Source organism: Xenopus laevis, chromosome 8L, assembly GCF_017654675.1.
Source record: "Xenopus laevis strain J_2021 chromosome 8L, Xenopus_laevis_v10.1, whole genome shotgun sequence".
NCBI classification, from domain to species: Eukaryota; Metazoa; Chordata; class Amphibia; order Anura; family Pipidae; genus Xenopus; species Xenopus laevis.
Window position 1 is genome coordinate 78,709,260 of NC_054385.1, and position 21,585 is coordinate 78,730,844.

Genomic DNA, 21,585 nt, shown 5'->3' on the forward strand with positions numbered 1-21,585 from the left:
TGAGCGGAACACTATGCATATGCTCCGAGTGTGTCACAGAATCTCAGTGCAGTTTAAAGTAAATAGCACAAATTTTATTTTCAAAAATAAGTATTTTATTACTGGGGGAAGGGTTTCTATTGTAGGTTTAAATAATGGGATTTAAAATGCAAGAAGATAAGATATAAAAAGATATAAAACACTCAGTGGAGCAAGAGGAGCTTGTGCAGGTTTCTGTCTCGGATAAATTTGCTGGGCTACTATTATATTCCCACTAATCACTCGAACATATATGGAAATACACATTAAGAGCTACATTATAAAAGCAGAACTTATTTCACTTGAGAGCCTAAAGCAGTGAAGCTCTTCCTTAAGTTGGCAAGTAAAGCGGAGAAGTTCCTGGTCTCTCTGATTTTCTCTTGAAATTCAGCAATGCATTCCAAAGGTGGATCACACCCTGCGACTGAGAAAGGAAAGTAACATATTAACTTCGCTCTGCTTGCCAACTAGTAGTTTGAAATGACATACAAGGGCGCTGAAGCAGAAATGTAAATAGCCAGCTTCAAGGCAAACGTACCTTCATAATCTCCTTCTGCATTTAAAGAAATAATGCAGGAATATGGCTGATCAAGGTCTTTCGGGTTAATACATCTGAAGACAAACTGTAGCTTATCACCTGCCAGGAGACAGATTTTGCTTTATCATCAATAATTCATAGAAAATTGTAATGACAGAATTGAGAGGGCTCGTTTATGAAAATGTGCCTCCCTTTCCTTCCACACTATTGAATCTGGATGTAAGTGGGTAAGAAGGTATTATAGGGATCCATACAGACTTATTCAGTTGTACGTTGGTAGGAAAGAATGGTTAAAAAAAAAAAAAAAATCCTGGCAAATTTAAAGCCCTTCTACTACACGAAGCAGGACTAATAGTCTGCCTATGAAGGGTCAGAATTTGATGCAGCTATAAGTACATACAGCATTGTATGACTAGAAGTGTTTCCTGTAATTTTCAATTGGTTGAAAAGATTTTCAGTCCTTTCCTTAGCACAATTAGCTGTGAGGTAATAACATAAGCACAAACTTATATTTACCTCTTAGTTTGCGGATCTCCAGTCCCAGACGCTCCTTGAACAAAGTTGCAGATTTCTGCAGTTCCTTTATTCTTTCCTTGTTGGCTTTTCTGTTAGCCAAGGCCACTGAACATTACATAAGAAATTAGTACGTTTCATGAATATAATAAAACAATTCGGGATGCACCGAATCCAGGATTCGGTTTGGGGTTCTGCCTTTTTCAGCAGGATTCGGCCGAATCCTTCTGCCGGGGCGAACCGAATCCTAATTTACAAATGCAAATTAGAGGCGGGAGGGAAATTGTGACTTTTTGGTCACAAAACAAGGAAGTAAAAAATGTTTTTCCCCTTCCCACCCTTAATTTGCATATGCAAATTAGGATTCGGTTCGGTATTTGGCAGAATCTTTAGTGAAGGATTCGGGGGTTTGGTGCATCCCTAAAACAATACAGAGCACTTTCTGACATTGGTAGTAAATAGAAACTTCAATTCCTCGTCTTTCTACTAAAAAAAAAAAGAAATGCTTCTCCTCCAACTCTCATTTCACATCAGCCTTTGCAGCCTAACTGCCAACTAATTAAATCAAGTGCATTGCAGGCCACTAGAGCAAAAATTAAGTTCTATAGAATCAAAATACTTTACTGAAATAGCAGATCTCTTCAATAACAACTATCATAGATAACACGTGTGCAATAAGAAATGATATATGATTGTATATTAGTCACTTATAATCCTGTGCTTTTCTGTGGTCTTTAGAATATCCTCATAACTCACAGTAGTTGACATAAGCCAATAGAAGTGGTGAACATGGATTACTTTTAAAGTGCTATAGGTGTAATGTGCTGACCTTCTCTTTTTTGATTGAGCTCTTCCCTTAACCTCTGGATCCGCTCCGTCAGTTCTCCCTTTAGCTGCTCGTGATCATCCTGTTTGGCAGCTTCTTGTAAAATGTTCTTTTGCTTTTCTTCAATGCGCTTGTTCTGCAAAGTGATTTCTACAGAGGGGGCACAGAGAAACCAAAATGTTGGTAAAGTAATTTGTCTTTTAAAGGAGTAGTCGCACATCTATTTAATATATCTATGGTTTGTTATATTCAGTGTGAGAGTTGATGATGTTGATTAAAGTGACAGGATGTAATGCAGTAGAAACTACAGAAATTAAAGCCTGCACAAACAGTGCAACATAAGACTGAAAGGACCTATTCATAAAGCTATGTAAATGTTGGTGTAAAATATATGGCGTATTTATAAAGATCAGTTATCTATATGCATCAATTAACACTGAACTTTGCAATCACAACATTCATACACTACAAAAAGCCAATTATGCTTTCCATAAAGATGTGTCTTTCTTTTTACGCCAGAGTAGCACAAACTTATACCAGTATTTAATGCCTGTTGTAAACTACTGAAGTCAATTTGGATGGTAAAACATTTCTAGCATATAAAAATGTGTAAATGCTGTGTAAAAAGCAACAGCACCATGTTTTGTATGTTTATTAAGCCAATATCTCGATATACAGAAACCTTCCTCTCGACTACACATTCTCATGAAATATCTACACAACAATGGCATACTCTGGTATTAAAGTGATTTGTTTTACTTGCACTTTAAAGGGGATGTTCAATTTCCAAACACTTTTTCAGTTCATCTGTTTTCTCATTGTTCACCCGAAATAAAGACTTTTTTCAACTGCTTCCCATTTTTTACCATTTTACCCAAATCTAAAATTAAGTTCCTGTCTGTGGTGTTTGAGTCGGACAGCTCAGTAATTCAGGTGCAGATACTGAACTGGTACAATTTGCTACATAAGTGGATACATTTCTCAGCAGCATCTCTGGAGAATTAGCAACTATTGTATCAATTCTAACGGCTGCCTGTAATGAAACCCAGGGATTCTGCTCATCAGGGACAAAGCTAAGAAATCAACTAAATGTATCAATTTAGAACAGTTATAGAGTCAGTAACCCCCCCCCCCCCCCCCGAGCTGCTTTAGAAGGTGGGAAAAATAAAATTTACACTTCAATATTAGAAAAACAGTGACAAATAAAACATAATTGGAAAAAGTCTTTATTTCTGAAACCAACTGAACTGAAAAAGTGTTTGAAGGTGAACAAGCCCTTTAATATGACATGGTACTCACTGCACCTTCAGTCCGCCAATGTTCAATAAACAAATTAAAAAGTGGCTGACCAGTCCATAAAACTAGTTCACACTTTGAAGATACATTCTTAGTATCCTAAATTCACACAGTACTAAAACTTGTATGTTACAATTTTTTTGACAGGTATGCCAACTGTATACACGTGTAGCTTCAAAAACTGGGAACAACCGAGTCTGTGTTGTACCAGCTATATTATATGTTAATAAAAATAGTAGATTTTCCATGAATTTGTTCAGCATTTCTAGGAAATAGCATATCTCTCATTTAGCCAGCAGCCTTGTGTCTTTGTTGGGTCATGAAGCCGCAAGATTAATTAGGACCATAATGTACAGTAAGATATTCCCTATTAACATGCATTACCATGATAAGTTCATATGGTGCTTACAATATAAGGGATGGTTAAGGATACTTCATTAGGATCCCTGTTTATGTTATTTAAGTCTAACAGTGGATTGGATACAAGGAGGCGTGGGTTCAGTTCACGGGAATGCTTCTTGTGACAGTAGGAAAACCACGTACAGAGAAATTCCAACTTGCAGTGGATTTCTTGTTGACTAAAAGAGGGCAGATATAAGTGATGCCTATTGCAACAGTTAAAGAAGAGGTTTGCCTTTAATTTAACTTTTAGCATGTTATAGAATTGCTAATTCCAAGCAACATTTCATTTGTCCTTCATTTTTTATAGTTTTTTTTTTTTTTTTAATTATTTGTCTAATTCTTCTGACTCTTTTCAGCTTTCAAATGGGGGTCGCTGGCCTCTAGAAAACAAATGCTCTGTAAGGCTACAAATCTAATTGTTATTGCTACTTTTTATTACACATCTTTCTATTCAGGCCCTCTCCTATTCATATTCCACTCTCTTATTCACATCAATGCATGGTTGTTAGGGTAATATTGGCCCTAGCAACCAAATTGCTGAAAATTGCATACAGGAGAGCTGCTGAATAAAAAGCTGATGGTATTTTTAGTAGTACCATTTTGACCTCGTGTAAGACAAAACTCAGTAAAGGAAAACCTTTAGTAATAGTCAGGCAATTTATTCATACATAATACAACATAACAGTTTTGTCTGGGTAAGCTGTTGGAGTAACACACAGAATGTCAGCCAAGGACTTACCAAAGACACACCTCTTGGTCCAGGCGTTATATAGCTTTCAGAAGGCATTTACAGTAATTGTGACAAAAGGGTTCACGGAAATACCATACATAGTCTGACTCCTCCTTGTACAATTAATGTCTAAATGATTTACTTAGTCTTACATGTTATCAAAGGAATGTTGTAACATACTGTGCCTAGCTCCAAGGGTCCACAACCTCGCAATCAGCTATTGGCTAACCAAGGCCATTGTGGTATTTCCAGTAATTTGAGCAACACTTCAGCTAAAAGGGGCCCCATCAGACAGGCTGGCGTTATGCTGACACTCTGGAATCTAAGTAACAGAGTGATGATCTTTTGTTTGTATGGCCTAGTATAAGCTATATGAGTGACCATTGTCCACAGTAGACCATTAGCCCTTATAGTCCATCCTGCCTTGGGCCCTATAGCGTTATGGCATCATAGAGGGCGGGGGTGACAAATATCAACCCTCTGACACTAGCCATTCGTCCGTTTTAGGATTTAGACCGTTCCAGATATATATTATATAAACATTCCTCTCTTGAAACATTTAAAGATGTTTCACATTAGTATATTACAGGCACAGTAAGAGTGCTAAGAGGACCCCCAGGAACAAGGGAGGTCTATTATAATTGGGACAGTGGTGTGCGCTGTTGTGAGTTACAGTTCAACTGTCGTGGCAGCACCAATACAGAAGTGCAGCTGAAAAGCTGAAATGAATGAAAACAAAGAAAACAGGAAGCTAGGGGGCTAGAGGTATTTCCTTTTTTTGAGGAACTAACTTGACTAGGGACCGCTGGAACCGCACAATGAAGCAAGAGCTGTCTGAATATAACATGTAGCCTAAGATTTAAGCAAATATATGATTATAGTGAACTTAGGTTTCAAAATAAAGCAAAATAAAGAATTACAGAGAGATAATAAAAGGAAATCATTGCATAGAGATAATGAGACATAGTAATAATCATCCTGAGTAAGATAATACTGATATTGTAAAATAATACTGATTTCAGTACTATTGAAAAGTAAAAAATGATTCTCTTTCTTTCTTTCTTTCAAACCTCCCCACATACGGCTGAGAAAAGCTTTATCTTATAGATGTAAATCAAATGAGAGCAGAAGTTGGGGGGAGGTACTTATATCACAAATTCTAACAGAGAAATATAGACCAAGTATTAATGCTAGGATGACATGGATAGACTTAATGAAACTTCCAATGGAGTTGTTTAACCAGCTATAAAAGTTTACCTAATCATTTGGAATAACTGAACTGTTCTATAAAAAGATTACACTTATTGTTGCAGCTCTAAAACTTTGACTATATGACATTCAACAAACATTTCAGAAACAATACGAGTACAACCTTCTTTTTCCTATCAAAACACATGCTAATCTAAAATCATACTATTTTGGTCAGCTACTCTATTTATTTGAACAACCTCTATGTTTATAGTTACATAGTTAAATTGGGTTGAAAAAGACAAAGTCCATCAAGTTCAACCCCTCCAAATGAAAACCAAGCATCCATACACACACCCCTCCCTACTTTCACACAAATTCTATATACCCATATCTATACTAACTATAGAGCTTAGTTTATTATGGGCGGGACTATTCTTGGAATCTAGACTCTACTCAATACTAATATTAGCACATGACAGAGTTCTATTATTATGGGGTCTATCATTTTTTTTTTTTTTTTTTTCTACATCAGTGCTGTTTACACACAACCGGCTACATATAGAGCTGAGGACCTGGGGCAATAATACAATAATAAGTAATTACAGGAAACTTCCCTTCTAAAACCTTTTTAAACAGATACAATTTTACCTTTGTTGTTTTCATAACTAATCTAAAACTAAACATAGAGAGAAAATGTTACATGATCACATTCCCATTGTTCTTAATATCTCTAAAACCACAAATAATAAAAAGCCATCCTGATGACTTGGAAGGCGACAGCACCTCTGACTTTAAACTTCTGGAAAAAAATAATTAAGAATGTTCTTCCTAGTCAAAAGTTAATTTACATGGCTAGAGGCTGCCCAGGAAAATTTGGGAAAATATGGAATGTCTGGTTGGGGGGAGAGCCAGAGTATATAAATGTCTTCCACTTTCCCTCTGCAGAGGGTAATATGGGACCTGTGTATACATGATATGAAAAGACACAGCCTATTCACTTAGTTATAGAACATTACCCCTTCTTCCACTAGGGTTTGCCCATTAGACCTATCTGCTTCAACATTATTCTGAGACACCTAAAAGAGGCCTGTCCCCTCCTCACTCTTTCTATTCTATCTCGGACTCTTCCGAAGGACTACCTCTTTCTCTTCTACACAAAGGTTTAAATATTGCAATAAAGAAAATCTTTAAAAAAAACAAAACACATAATAAAAACCAATTGCAAAGAGTCTCAGAATGTCACTCTCTAAATCATATTACATTAGGTGAACAATTCCTTTAATGATCTTTAAAATATTTGAATTCTTCATAATTTAGTTAATTTGCTTTATTAACTATGTTGCATAACTAGCCATATTTACTAACCCTCTTACTAATAACTCTGACCTGCTATCAGTATTAAAGGGGTGGTTCACCTTTAAAGGACCAGAACAAACTTTTTAAAAAAAAAAAATCTTTAGAATACACTGAAAAAAAACACCAAGACAAATTAAACTCTAAAATCGCAAAGTCTTTGTAGCAAAGGCTACAAATGTATTGTTACTTTTTATTACTGATCCTTGTATTCAGACCCTCTCCTATTCATATTCCAGTCTCTTATTCAAATCAGTGCATGGTTGCTATGGTAATTTGGACCCTAGTTACCAGGTTGCTTAAGATGCAAATTGAAGAGCTGCTGAATAAAAAGCTAAATAACTCAAAAAACACAAATAATAAAAAATGAAAACCAATTGCAAACTCTCTACATCATACTAAAAGTCATCTCAAAGGTGAACAACCCCTTAAATGATTCAGGCAAAACGTTTGGACAGATTAACTATACAAAAACATGTCACTGCACAAAACGAGGTAGTTGGTTTCAGCTTACAACAAAAACATTGAGAAATTTTTGGCAAAAGTGTGTATGCATACATCCAAACAAGCACGTACCATTCCTGAACTCCAGTACTTTTTCTATCATTAATTCTCCGTCTCTATATTTCTTGAACCAGGCATCTGCAAAAAAAAAAAAAAAAAAAAAAAAAAAGGCACTGTTTGAGTAACAAGAATCACCATAAAGCTGGCATTGACCATGGGTTCCAAAGTAAGCACAAAAGCAGAGAAAATACATCCACCACAAATACACACAAAACAAAGTCTTAGGGCTCTTACACATGAGCGTTCTGACCTGCGCTCCCCTGCGTTCCGTTTTTTGGCGTTCAGCCGCAGGGGAGCGCAGGAATAGACGCAAGTCATTATTTGAAATGGGGCTGTACTCACTCAGGCGTGTGTAGGCGCCGAACACAGGAAAAATGCAGCATGTTGCGTCTGAACCTGCGTTCAGCGCCTACACGCGCCTGAGTGAGTACAGCCCCATTTCAAATAATGACTTGCGTCTATTCCTGCGCTCCCCTGCGGCTGAACGCCAAAAAACGGAACGCAGGGGAGCGCAGGTCAGAACGCTCATGTGTAAGAGCCCTTATTTCAAGAGTGACAATGACATCTAGGCAATAATGTGTTCAACACATGGCCAAGTCTTCTGGCTGTTACAGTTGCACATGTTTTCTGAAGAAATATACACCACCTACAAACAAACAGCTACGATTTGACAATAATTACATATAAGAAATGGTGTGTAGCCCTGCTCCTGGAATCAAGTAAGAAAACATAGTCCATAATGTAGTCGAAAAAAGGCAAAAGGTTGCCAAAATCTGGAAATTACAATATAACTTACAAGAGACCCAATAGTAGTAATGCAGTATTTATAAAAAAAAAATAAAAAAATCTTTATTAGGACGTGTAGCCCAGGCCAGGACTGGCAATCTTTGGGTTCTGGCAAGTGCCGGAGGGGCTGCTATAAGGTGCCATAGAAAGTCAGTATTTAGTGGGCTGGTGGGGGCTGATTGGGCCTCTGTGTACCTGAAATGCCAGGGCCTATTTTAATTCTTAGTCCGGACCTGGTGTAGCCTAACGCACTTTGTGCCAAATGGGCACTTACTCATAGGCTCAGCCCATTTGGCACAAACGCATTAGGCGTTTTAATTTTTAATATCTTATTACTCTGGCTACTGCATAACTACTATCGGTTCTCTTCAAATTAATATTGTAATTTAGTATTTGACATACCTACTGACAAGAAGCAATTGTGAAGCCTGAGGCTGCTGTCTGACAGACTGACACAGAGCTGATGTGCTGCCTCTACACCACACAAGACTGTAATATACAGAGAAGTAGTGGTTACCTGTTGCTGCGGACTCTTTGTAGGACTCCTTCAGTGCCTGACTCGTCATCTCGTCGCTGCTCTTGTTGATGAATCTTGTACGGAACTCCTGCATGTACACATTCAGACTCTGCTCGTCGTCCATCTTCAAGGCAGACATTGTGCAACTGCAACAAGAAACATTTAAGGTGCACAAATGCTAAAACCCGTCATTATTTGATTACAAAACCGATTGAGAAAATAGCATTGTTAACGATGCACAGTGAGTAGTAATACTGAAGTACTAGGGTGTCTTCCTCCTGCTGTTACTGAATGTCACACAGTTCCACTGGTTGTTTAGCGACAGGGCTGACCAATCCCCAGTGATTATTATACTAATGCCCGTAGCCCGGTATCGCTACTTACACGTACCTGCACAGCTGTTAATTGCAGGAAATTTGCCTACTGTTTCTTTCAAAGATCCCGCCGCCACAAGTCTCATCTCGCGAGACTGTGCCGTCATGACTAATCCTAAGAGCGTTGTGTTGGAGTGACAAGCAGAGGCGGCGTCACTTTGCGTTAAGAAATTGAAGTTACCAATGGGTGGATGTCCGCCCATACTTTGTTTTTCCTCTGCTTGGACCGCCTACTTGTTATTTAGCGTACAAAAAAGAAATAAAAAAAACACTTTGTTCAGTGTTGTTTATTTACTCTCCGTCACCCAAGCTCCCAATATTTCCTCAAAAGTAATTTATATATTCGGAGTTCCGATTTGTGGCAACGAATAAGTTGCCAAGAGTAGCTGCCGCCATCTAAAGTTCTTCTCTAAATCTGACCTTTTTTTTTATTCCAAATAAGGCGGGGATTATGTCATCTTTTAGTATTCGTGTGCAAAGGACAGATTTTTCCCAATTCAGGGAAAGAAGAAGCTCTAATTTAAGAGTAAACAATGGCCATATATCTCACAACGTTTTAAAAATAGAAAGAGGGAGAAACATATTTTCTGTGGTGAAAATGTTCTTGACCACGCCCACATCATAGCCACACCTGTTACATGCCTCCTCCATTTTACACAATTTGTCAGGTTATGGAACATTTCTGGGGTGTTAAGTGTGATATTACAGTTTTGCCAACAAAGAATTGCCCTTGAACTGCATGTCCCATTTTTCGCTGTTTTTAAAATAGTGTATCTTTGCTTAAATTGTTACAAATGTATCTAAGTGCAGGTGTCAAGTAGTCTGGACTCTGCAAAAAGGGATGTAAGGATGTAAAGGCAAAAAAAGAAGCATATTTTGAGTTTAGTCCAATTAGCAAATCAGTAACTTTTCTGTAAAATAATCAATCTTATTTTAAAGAAAGGGTACTGATTTGCTAGTATATTGAAAAGATGCTTCTTTTTAGGTGAAAAAGCATTAGATTAATTATTTTTTTTTGCCTTTACATCCCCTTTAATTACATTTCAGAACCTCTGTTCCGTGCAGGAGATCAGAGAGAAACTCAGCACATTTCAAAAACAATCTGGGACTGCAGGCTGAACTGTCAACATCGGGACTGTCCCGCAAAAATCTGGACAGTTAGGAGGTGAATGAATCTTTTCCTTTCCTCTGGTCCAAACTCTGAGGGTTCCCTGTAAGTACCACAGCAGAAAGTTCCAGGGCCCCAAAAGTGTCTCAGTGAAGACCGGTGCTGGCAGGCGTTTCACAGAGGAGTTACACCACACTGGCTGTCACCCATAGTTACCCATAAGCAGACTTTGTTATTTTGAGTTCAAGTCCAGTATTTGGACTAGGACAACATTTTACACAATTTAGGTGCAACATATGGGATAATTTAGGATCTAATGGGTACCAACAGTACTATTTAATTTTTAGGCTTTTTTTTTGTTTGTTTAACAGTGGTGTCAGTGGCTCACATTTTTCCTGGTTGCCAACTTTACCTGCCACCAACAGAGCCAAAAAAGAAAGGGTTTTTAAGAAAATTAATAGAAAGGCACCTTTGGGCAAAGATGGAGAGTTGGTTACTGGGTTTAGCTGCCAGTGGCTGTGCATTAATATGATACAAGTTCCTTAAACTCTGGCCTTGGGGGTAACAAGGACAAGATTTCTGTAAAGTAAAAAGTTTAATGAAATCATTAACCAAGGGCCCAACAGCAACAATTTATTCACAAGATGAGACTGCAACGTTATTCCTCATACTATATAAAACATGGCCGCCTGGAGAGGACAGGGTACATGGATTGCAGTGGAATGCTTGAGAGGTCACTGCTGTGTCTGTCATGAAATGCTTTGGGGTTCACAATGTGCCTATTCTTCCAGCTATGTAAAAAGGGGAGTGTGTTAACTGGGCATGGTATTTTCAGCATGTGGCTAAAATTTTCACCACAACAGTATGCACAGCAGGTAATTATGTCCCTCATTCAGTTTTTCAAATGTTGGGAAGAATGCTAATGCAACATAAACAAATCAGTATATCTATCATAGTGATGTGTGGGCCGACCCTATACCTGCGGGTCAGGTGGGTTCAGGCAGACCTCGCACTCCTTTTCGCAGGTGGCCACGCTGCAGTGCCGGCTTCCGGCTTCTTCTTTTATAGACGCTGCACCTGCTCGCTCGCTATAAAAGGAAGTCGTTAGGCGGGTGCAGTGGAGGGAGGGTGGGCTTTGGGAAAAACCAGACCCGCACATCACTAATCTATCACCCCTCAGGCCCTATGAGATTTTCCTTGGAATCTGTGGTGCAGTGTTTGTCTCATCAAACATCAATCCTGCCCCCTCCCACTAGGAATGACTAATCTCTTTGCCCCAGTTACTGCCTGACTTTTCTATTTATCCCCCACTCTCTGCCCAGTCCCTTAGTGATTCTTCTCTTACACCTACTTTACCCCTAGATAAGTTATTGGTCACCTCACTACTCCGCACTCATAGTACCACTAATTTCCCTTCTCTACTCATCACCCAAGTGAAGCCAATGTTCAATGCCACGAGAAGCCCTCCGATATTGAGTTGCTTAAAGGGATTCTGTCATGATTTTAATGGTGTAGTTTTTATTTCTAAATGACAGTGTTTACACTGCAAATAATTCACTCTACCATATAAAATGTCATTCCTGAACCAACAAGTATATATGTTTGAGTTGGTGTGTAGGCGCCATCTCAGGTCACTTTGCCAAGTCATGTGCTTTCAGAAAGAGCCAGTGGTGCACTATGGAACTGCTTTCTGACAGGTTATTGTTTCTCCTACTCAATGTAACTGAATGTGTAAAGCTTAGAGCACTATTAAATTAAGAAATTGCAGTATATGTCAAGGAAATAAACATACAACTATGACTTATAACACGTACTACTTTACTAATGAAAATGGCTACTGACAAACAATCCTAAACAATACACACAATGCTAAGTCTACTTATAGTGAATTAAAACAGTAAACACTTAATATTTAGCTTTGTTTGGGAGGTTAAGTTTACAGAAGAGCTTGCACGAAAGTAGTATCTCTGAGCCCCTGGTTCTAACCACCTTCCATGCAAGTTCACCTGTCCAGGTCCTTCAAAGTCTTCAGTGAGATTCTCCTGAGCAGTCCTGTGCAAGCTCATTTCTTGGGCATCCTGAACCAATCACACTTCACAACCTAAACATGCTAACTCCCCCTGTACATTAGGGACCTATCAGGACAAACTCGTATCAGGACAATAATTTCCATATACTCCCACTTCAGTGTCTTTGTTGTTTTTGGTATGAAACTCCTGGCCCAGAGTTGTGTTCACTGTAAGAAAGACGTGGAGCTGAAAGTCTGTTGGCCACGGTTTACAGATAAACAAAATCGTATGGAGAGCAGGCCCAAAGTTTGTTGATCATTGTCTACAGGAAACAGGCCTAGCCCAGAGTCTATTGTCTTATAAATCAATATAGGCTACTGTATGAAAGTGTAGGTATCAATGACAAGAATATTTTATAGCTTCAATTCATTCCAGAAAACATAAAATTTTTCTTTACACTACAATGTGGGACATGTATTTTTACTATTGAGTGCTGTTCTTAGATCTACCACCTTCCCATTGTTCTTGCTGGAGGGCTGCTGGAGGGGAAAGGGAGGGTATTGATATCAACTTGCATTACAGCAGAAAAGAGTGACTGAAGTTTATCAGAGCACAAGTCACATGACTGAAGGTAGCTGAGAAACTGACAATATGTCTAGCCCCATGTCAGATATCAAAATTTAATATAAAAAAAAAGCTCTCTTTTAAAATAATGGATTCCAGGGCAGAAGTCTGCTGGAGCAGCACTATTAACTGATGCGATTTGGGGAAAAAAAAAAAATGTTTTCCCATGACAGTATCCCTTAAGGGTAAGGCCAGACGAGGAGATTCGGGGAGATTTTGTTGCCTGGCGACTTATCGCCACGTCTTTTGCGCGACTATCTCCCCGAACTGCCTCAGCGTTTTTTCCCCATAGGCTAGAATGAATAGTCGCCTGCGCTAATGCACACGCGGCGATGCGTTTTCAATAGTCGCCCAAAGTTGCCTCACTGAGGCAACTTTAGGCGACTATTGAAAACGCATCGCTGCGTGTGCATTAGCGCAGGCGATTTTGCGCTGTAGCCTATGGGGAAAAGACGCTCAGGCAGTTCGGGGAGATAGTCGCGCAAAAGACGTGGCGATAAGTCGCCAGGCAACAAAATCTCCCCGAATCTCCTCGTCTGGCCTTACCCTTAATACCCAGGGTAGGGGTTTGTTTGTTCAAAGCCAAATAGGAGTCCTGAACAAATTCCCCCGTTTATAATCGAAGGGGAAAAACATTCTGTGAAAGAAACATTTCCATATTGTGCTTTATAAAGGCAAAAACATATATATATATATATATATACACATACACATACACATACACATACACATACACATACACATACACATACACATACACATACACATACACACATACACCATGCACCAATAAATAATGTTTTGATACACTCTGGATGGCATTCGCTGTGAGTGCTTTCATGGATTGTGAATAATCTCTCTCTCTCTCTAGTATTGATAAAGTAACAAAAAGAGTCCGCACACACAGGTCTTATGTGAAGAAAAAAGTGGTACTTATATATAATATACAATACATATATATTTTTTTTTTTTTTATTAAAGACAGTTGGAATGCATTTTCAATTAGTTCTCTTTTTTTCTTTTTTAGCAATGGTTTTAGGAGTATATGGTCCTTTAATGCTGCCCTACTTAATAAGTTCGTATCACTGTATTGTATGGGAAAAAAATATTTTTGTACATGTGAAGCTTAAGTTACCTGAATTTTACACCACTTTCCCTTTATCTTCCAGAACTTAAAGGACCAGTAACATCAAAATGATTTTTTCAACATTTAAAGCTTGTATCTGCTGACCCAGAAACTACAATTAAATTATTTCTTGGCGCAGCATGCAGAACTCAGATCCAGGTCCATATTTCCCTACCTATCTCTCTATTCTTCTTTTCTTATTGTCTTTCTAATTACTTTATGTGTATTTGATACACAGTTCAGTTCTTACTTGAAGTAACTCATATGAACAATTGACAGCACAATGTACAGGAACTGCGATTTACCTGGAACCATTATGACTGATGTAACATGCACTTTACTTCTTTCAATGTATTCTTACGCTTTCACAGCATTTAACACTTAATAGCTTGTTCCTTACAGTGCTTCAAAATAAAGAGCGCTATTAAAAAAAACTTTTTCTTGGTAACAGATGTCATTTTATATGGGAGACTTTCAGTCTGTAGCCCTGTAGAGAGCCAATGGCATGCAACGTCTTCATTTTCCTGTGTAAGAACAAAACCCATTGTATTCTATGCACCCTGTATATTTGGGTAGTATGTCTTTATTGCTCAAGTGACGGGCATTACCGCAACGTTTCAGGCCTCATTTGGCCCTTTTTCAAGCTTGAAAAAGGGCCAAATGAGGCCTGAAACGTTGCGGTAATGCCCGTCACTTGAGCAATAAAGGCATTTTAACTTCAATTACAATTGTGGTGCTGTTCATATCGTACTTTGACTGCATTTGCTGGTGGAAAGTGGCCACTGGAGAACCTGCACCCATCCAAAGAAAAGTAAGAAGATTTAATAAGGTTGTGCTGACTATTTTTGTTTGCATATTTGGGTAGTATGACCAACCTGCCTTAGGCACAATACGCCACGCTGCAGGCTGAGGTATAAAAGTTGGGGCGGAGCACTGGTGAAATACCAAATAAAAAAAATATTTAAAGGAGAAATCAACCTGTGGGGGAAAAAAAACCCTACTGCCCACCCCAGGTATCCCTCCCTCCCTCCTGCCCCCAGGCTAACTGCTCCATACTTATCCCTCGGCGCAGATTCTTCCAGTGGAGTTGCACATATCCATCTTCCGCCTCCTCGGTAAGCTGACAGAGATTGGCAATTTCCGTGTAATTCCGCACATGCGCAGTTGTCACAAACCAACTGCGCATACTCTGTGCAGTCAGCTTACAGAGGAGCCGGAAGATGGAAGCGTGGAACTGCGCTGGAAGAATCTGCGCAGAGGGGTAAGTATGGAGTATGGGGCATCTCCTGGGGGGGGGGTAGTTAGTTAGCCTGGGGGAAGAGGGAGGGCTACCTGGGGTGGGGGGGTTTTCCCCACAGGTTGATTTCTCTTTAAGGCTCTATAACTCCCTTATCTTCACCAGGGATAAAATGGTTCAATTCAAAATTATCCATAGAACATACATCACTCCATTGAGACTATAAACCATGGGCAGGAGCCCTAATGCAAACTGTCCTAAATGCCAAGCCCCAGACCCAAATCTTGTTCATATGCTATGGGCATGCTCAGTAATTTAGAAGTACTGGACCAACCTGGTCAAATAAATAACAACACAGGCTCTACTGCCAGAAGCTCTAACTCCTGAGATCTCTTTGAAAGGACCAGTGGATGATCTAGCCTCCCACATTAAAATTAGAACACTATTAAGATCTCTACTATTTATGGAAAGAAATTAATAGCAATCAAATGGATGAGCCCTGCTCCTCCCACAGTGAAGGCATGGATTACTTTGGTAAACAGCAAACTCCACAATAAATCCACAATAAAATGGATGTATATAGCCAGGCAATACCCTCAAAATTTTATTGTGGTGTGGGGCCCTGGCTCAAAGCCTGCCTGGAGGCAGAACTTAATGTGTAACTCAGATGATTACACCACGGCCCACCCAGGAACACATTATACACCTCTCTGATATTTGATAGACCTCCTCCTAATCGGCGGAATACGCTGGTTACTGAATTGCATAATTACAATAATGTGACCTATGTTACATTGTATCTTTAATGCCCGCACTAAATGCAATATCCTTGCTTTTGTTTTGGTTAAATATATAAATAAAACCCTTTGAAAAAAAAAATTACGACACACTGGCCTTTGAAAGGAGAATTTCTAGTCAAGAAGAATAAAAATCAGACAAGGAGAAAAAAAATTACAATGTTAAATAATAAATGATGGTTCTTTTTACATATAAATAAAAAATGCTTTACATAAGAATGAAATGCAGGTAGTGACCCACGATATTCTGGATACAAGGTCATCCTGGAATGAGGAACAAAAGCCTTCATTCGATTGGATGCCGATTTATTGCTACTACAAAGCACTGTGTTGTTACAGAGAAGAAGCAAATCTGTGAAAAGTGAAGAATTGCTAGTTAAGCAGAACTCTATGGGAAATGGCACTGCTTTATTCTTGATCTTTCTGTATAACAGATTTCCTGATGATAGATCTCTTATACATATATATTTAATGTTATTGCTTTGTGTATAGCTATGACAGATCTAAAGATGCAACTCTTGTTTAAATATTACATTTGCAACATATAGACAGCAAAATAGGCAAGGTTTAAAAATATGGAGTATTCTTTATTTTCCTAATAAAACTACAGTCAGTTTGCTAGAAGTATTTTTTATAAGTTTCAGCTCTGTCCCAATAAAAATCTTCAAATGACGCCTCTGTCAGTAAAGATCTGAAGACAGCACTTTCTGTTCAAGCAATCCATGAGTATGAAATGCCTGCCCCACTCACCCACTTCTTACAGGTACTTTAAGAGGAGTGTCTTCAGATGTCTTCAGAAGCTGCCAAAGAAATTGATTACATTTATTGTCCAGAAAGCAAAATCAAACGAGATGCATAACGAGATGCATAAAAAAACCAAAAAAAAAAACCCAAAAACTCAATTTCCTGTAGAAGCCAAAGTTGTAAGATTAGTGATGCTTGTGTTCTGCTCACAGGAGACATCCACTCAATTCATCACCAATCTCACTGCTTTGCCTCCAGTTCTTACACACCTGCAGAAGGAGACAAGTAGGCACAGCTTTGTACGTGGGAAAGAGCAAAAGTACCCAATAAATACTTAACTGTTACTTCCTGAAAAGGCATTAACATTGGTGTAAAATTACTATATGCAGCGTAACTGCATTTAGAAGCATCAGCTTACCAAAAATGAGGTTTCATAAATAAAATCGTTATTGTAACATGCTGGAAGTACCAGGTGACAGTTTAGGTATACGTGCGGATGTAAAACTCTAGCTCTAAAATATTACACTATAACTCCAGCTTTCTGTGTTCAAATAATCTAAATTTCAAATAAACATTATGTACAGTTTCAGCAATCTGTCATTTCCTCCTATAATTCTTTAAAGGAAGGTTATATGCTCTCATTTTTGGTTTTAAGGCAGTCCTTTGTTTCATGAAGGCTCTCAATGCATTGATCATTTCTAAAATGGTACAGAATTTAATGGATATTGAGAAAGTTACTTATATTCAATGGTAATTTTCTAAGCAGTTCCTCTTTAAGCTAATTTCAACTTGTCTTTTAAGAAAGATGTTCATTATATTTGTATTACATATTGGTCTACTGAACAGAAAGTAATTGCTGACCTCTTAATAGCAAAGAAATTACTATATTTTTGGTCAAAACTACAATATTCAGTACACAGAATAGGCTGAGGACTTCTTGGCCAATTTCAATCTATGTAAATATACACAAAGTTACATTTGTTGCTCACTGGTTTCTTTTAAAGAGTTAGGACATATTCTTAGATTAGTGGCTACATTTCTGTATATGGAGACTGTACTTTCAACACAAGCTGTACAATTTTCAGCAGTGTTAGAGCTGAACAGACCACACAGCTCATTTGAGTGAAGTGCTATAATAATAGTTCAACTCTTGTTAATCTTCCTCCAGTTCTTACGTACCAATACATGGGGAATGTAAAGTACGCCTTTGTAAGAGGGTCTCCTCAAGGTCACTCAATCATATGCTTCTGTATTGGACATATAACAAGTCTTCCTATTTTATATTTACATACAGGGAGAATCCCAAATATCAAAATTTTTAGGGTGAAGACACACAGAGTTACTAGTAGCAGCTACTTGTCACGGCTACAAAATAGACAATAGTTAGTGGCTTTGTCAGGGCCGCTCCGGCCATGAGGCAAGGTGAGAATCTTGCCTCAGGCGGCACGGAGCGGCCAGTTACCAGGGGCGGCAAAAAGCCGCCTCTGGTAACTTTAAGAGCCGAATTTCCGTTTTTTAAAACGGAAATTCGGCTCTTCTAGCGCAGCGAGCGCAATAGCGCTCACTGCACTAGCGATGCGGCCCCTCCTCCACCTGCTCCGACGCTGGTAGTTAGAAGAGCGGAGCAGGAGGAGGGGCGGCATTGGGGCTGCTGCCTCAGGCGACAGCAGCCCCTGAAACGTGCCTGGGCTTTGTTATGCCAAAAACTACCCTGCCATAGAAAATACTGAGAAAATACTAAGCAGCAATTGAAACTTACCCAATGATGAAAAATGTGCATTCTTGCTCTAATCTGTATCATCACCCAGCACTGTTACTCAACTGATGCAGAACGTGGTCCATTGTAGCCCCTGTACACAGATGTGAATAAAGTAAAGAAGAAAATCAATATATATTGATCACTGGTTAGTTTTAAAGAGATAGGACATTTACTTAGGCTGCACATTTGTGTATTCAGTTTGGAAATTTCTTGTGTACATGTGGAGACTGAACTTTCAACAACAAACTGTATAATGTCAGCAGTGTTAGAGCTGAACCAACAGCACAGCTCATTTGAGAGCAGGGCAATAATAATAGTTCAATTCTTTGTTAATCTTCCTCCAGTTCTTACGTACCAATACATGGGGAATGTAAAGAACGCCTTTGTAAGAGGGTCTCCTCAAGGTCACTCAATCATATGCTTTTGTATTGGTCACTTAACAAGTCTTCCTATTTTATATTCATATACAGTGAGAATCCCAAATATCACCACTTCTAAACATATATACTTACTCTGTGATTAAAAAGAAGTGCATTGTTGCTGTAATCTGTATGATCACACAGTACTGTTACTCATCAGATGCCGAACATTGTCCACTGTAACGCCTGTACACATGTGAATAAAATAAACAGGGAAATCAGTATATTTTGCTTGTGTACGTGTGGAGACTGTATTTTCATCAACAAGCAGTACAATTTCAGCAGTGTAACAGCAGAACCAACAGCACAGCTCAGATGAGAAAGTGCAATAATAATAGTTCAAGTCTTTGTTAATCTTCCTCCAGTTCTTACGTACCAATACATGGGGAATGTAAAGAACGCCTTTGTAAGAGGGTCTCCTCAAGGTCACTCAATCATATGCTTTTGTATAGGTCATTAAACTAGTCTTCCTGTTTTCTATTCATATACAGTGAGAATCCCAAATATCACCACTTCTAAACATATATACTTACTCTGTGATTAAAAAAAAGTGTATTGTTGCTGTAATCTGTATGATCACACAGTACTGTTACTCATCAGATGCCGAACATTGTCCACTGTAACGCCTGTACACATGTGAATAAAATAAACAGGGAAATCAGTATATTTTGCTTGTGTACGTGTGGAGACTGTATTTTCAACAACAAGCAGTACAATTTCAGCAGTGTATGAGCTAAACCAATTACACAGCTCAGTTGAGAAAGTGCAATTATAATGGTTCAACCCGTGTTAATCTTCCTCCAGTTCTTACGTACCAATACATGGGGAATGTAAAGAACGCCTTTGTAAGAGGGTCTCCTCAAGGTCACTCAATCATATGCTTTTGAATCGGTCATTTAACAAGTCTTCCTTTTATATTCATATACAGTGAGAATCCCAAATATCCCCACTTCTAAACATAATAACGATAATAACCACTTACCCAAAAATTAAAAAGAGTGCATTCTTGCTCTAATCTGTATCATCACCCAGCACTGTTGCTCAACTCATGCAGAACATGGTCCATTGTAGCCCCTGTACACAGATGTGAATAAAGTAAAGATGAAAATCAATAAATATTGATCACTGGTTAGTTTTAAAGAGATAGGACATTTACTTAGGCTGCACATTTGTGTATTCAGTTTGGAAATTTCTTGTGTACATGTGGAGACTGAACTTTCAACAACAAACTGTATAATTTCAGCAGTGTTAGAGCTGAACCAACAACACAGCTCATTTGAGAGCAGGGCAATAATAATAGTTCAATTCTTTGTTAATCTTCCTCCAGTTCTTACGTACCAATACATGGGGAATGTAAAGAACGCCTTTGTAAGAGGGTCTCCTCAAGGTCACTCAATCATATGCTTTTGTATTGGTCACTTAACAAGTCTTCCTATTTTATATTCATATACAGTGAGAATCCCAAATATCACCACTTCTAAACATATATACTTACTCTGTGATTAAAAAGAAGTGCATTGTTGCTCGAATCTGTATGATCACACAGTACTGTTACTCATCAGATGCCGAACATTGTCCACTGTAACGCCTGTACACATGTGAATAAAATAAACAGGGAAATCAGTATATTTTGCTTCTGTACGTGTGGAGAGTGTATTTTCATCAACAAGCAGTACAATTTACGCAGTGTATGAGCTAAACCAATTACACAGCTCAGTTGAGAAAGTGCAATTATAATGGTTCAACCCGTGTTAATCTTCCTCCAGTTCTTACGTACCAATACATGGAGAATGTAAAGAACGCCTTTGTAAGAGGGTCTCCTCAAGGTCACTCAATCATATGCTTTTGTATTGGCCATTTAACAAGTCTTCCTATTCTATATTCACATACAGTGAGAATTCCAAATATCATCACGTACAACATACACACTTAATAATAGAATCTTACCCAATAATGAAAAAAAATGCATTCTTGTTCTAATCTGTATAACCTCCCAGCACTGTTGCTCAACCAAAGTGGATATTTAATCTCTGATGCTGAGCGTAGTCCATTGTAACACCTGTATACAAATGTGAATAAAGTAAACACGTAAATCAGTATATATTGCTCACTGGTTTCTTTTAAAGAAATCGGACATATCCTTAGGCTAAACATTTCTTTTTTAAGGTTGGACATTTCTTGTGTACATATGGAGACTGTACTTTCAACAACAAACTGTACAATTTCAGCAGTGTAAGAGCAGAACCAACACCACAGCTTATTTGAGAGCAGGGCAATAATAGTTCCATTCTTTGTTGATCTTCCTCCAGTTCTTACGTACCAATACATGGGGAATGTAAAGAACGCCTTTGTAAGAGGGTCTCCTCAAGGTCACTCAATCATATGCTTTTGTATTGGCTATTTAACAAGTCTTCCTATTTTATATTCACATACAGTGAGAATCCCAAATATCACCACTTCTAAACATAATGATAATAACCACTTACCCAAAGATTTAAAAAGTGCATTCTTGCTCTAATCTGTATCATCACCCAGCACTGTTGCTCAACTGATGCAGAACATGGTCCATTGTAGCCCCTGTACACAGATGTGAATAAAGTAAAGAAGAAAATCAATATATTGTATATTGATCACTGGTTAGTTTTAAAGAGATA

General features: G+C 38.4%; 2 protein-coding genes across 7 annotated transcripts in view; both read right to left on the reverse strand.

Annotated features, from left to right (window-relative positions):
* Positions 1 to 72: 72 nt before the first annotated feature.
* Positions 73 to 9,183, reverse strand: spc25.L (SPC25, NDC80 kinetochore complex component L homeolog). Of its 2 annotated transcripts, NM_001099864.1 has the most exon segments (7): positions 78 to 442; positions 557 to 655; positions 1,073 to 1,177; positions 1,899 to 2,045; positions 7,444 to 7,509; positions 8,735 to 8,880; positions 9,125 to 9,183. In NM_001099864.1, coding segments are annotated over 6 exon segments (687 nt in total). In that variant the 5' UTR covers positions 8,874 to 8,880; positions 9,125 to 9,183; the 3' UTR covers positions 78 to 311.
* Positions 9,184 to 16,252: 7,069 nt separating this feature from the next.
* Positions 16,253 to 21,585, reverse strand: part of btbd7.L (BTB (POZ) domain containing 7 L homeolog) — a 45,100-nt gene continuing 39,767 nt past the window's right edge. For 3 of the 5 annotated variants that reach the window (XR_005963426.1, XR_005963425.1, XR_005963424.1), the window contains 8 exons: positions 21,418 to 21,508; positions 20,879 to 20,990; positions 20,427 to 20,519; positions 19,914 to 20,005; positions 19,465 to 19,557; positions 19,025 to 19,117; positions 18,513 to 18,603; positions 16,253 to 16,809 (listed from right to left, as the gene is read on the reverse strand). The gene's annotated coding sequence lies outside the window, so the exon portion shown is untranslated. The remainder of the gene's footprint in view (positions 16,810 to 18,512; positions 18,604 to 19,024; positions 19,118 to 19,464; positions 19,558 to 19,913; positions 20,006 to 20,426; positions 20,520 to 20,878; positions 20,991 to 21,417; positions 21,509 to 21,585) is intronic. The other 2 variants (XR_005963428.1, XR_005963427.1) reach the window with 2 other exon arrangements.

Bases quoted from the DNA above. Each gene is read 5' to 3' on its own strand.
- spc25.L (XM_041571851.1), bottom strand. From the start codon at position 8,873: ATGTCTGCCTTGAAGATGGACGACGAGCAGAGTCTGAATGTGTACATG. The intron at 1,178-1,898 runs GTCAGCACATTA...TGTAATGTTCAG, and splicing joins GCTCAATCAAAAAAGAGAAG to TGGCCTTGGCTAACAGAAAA. The intron at 443-556 runs GTACGTTTGCCT...TTCCTTTCTCAG, and splicing joins TGCAGAAGGAGATTATGAAG to TCGCAGGGTGTGATCCACCT.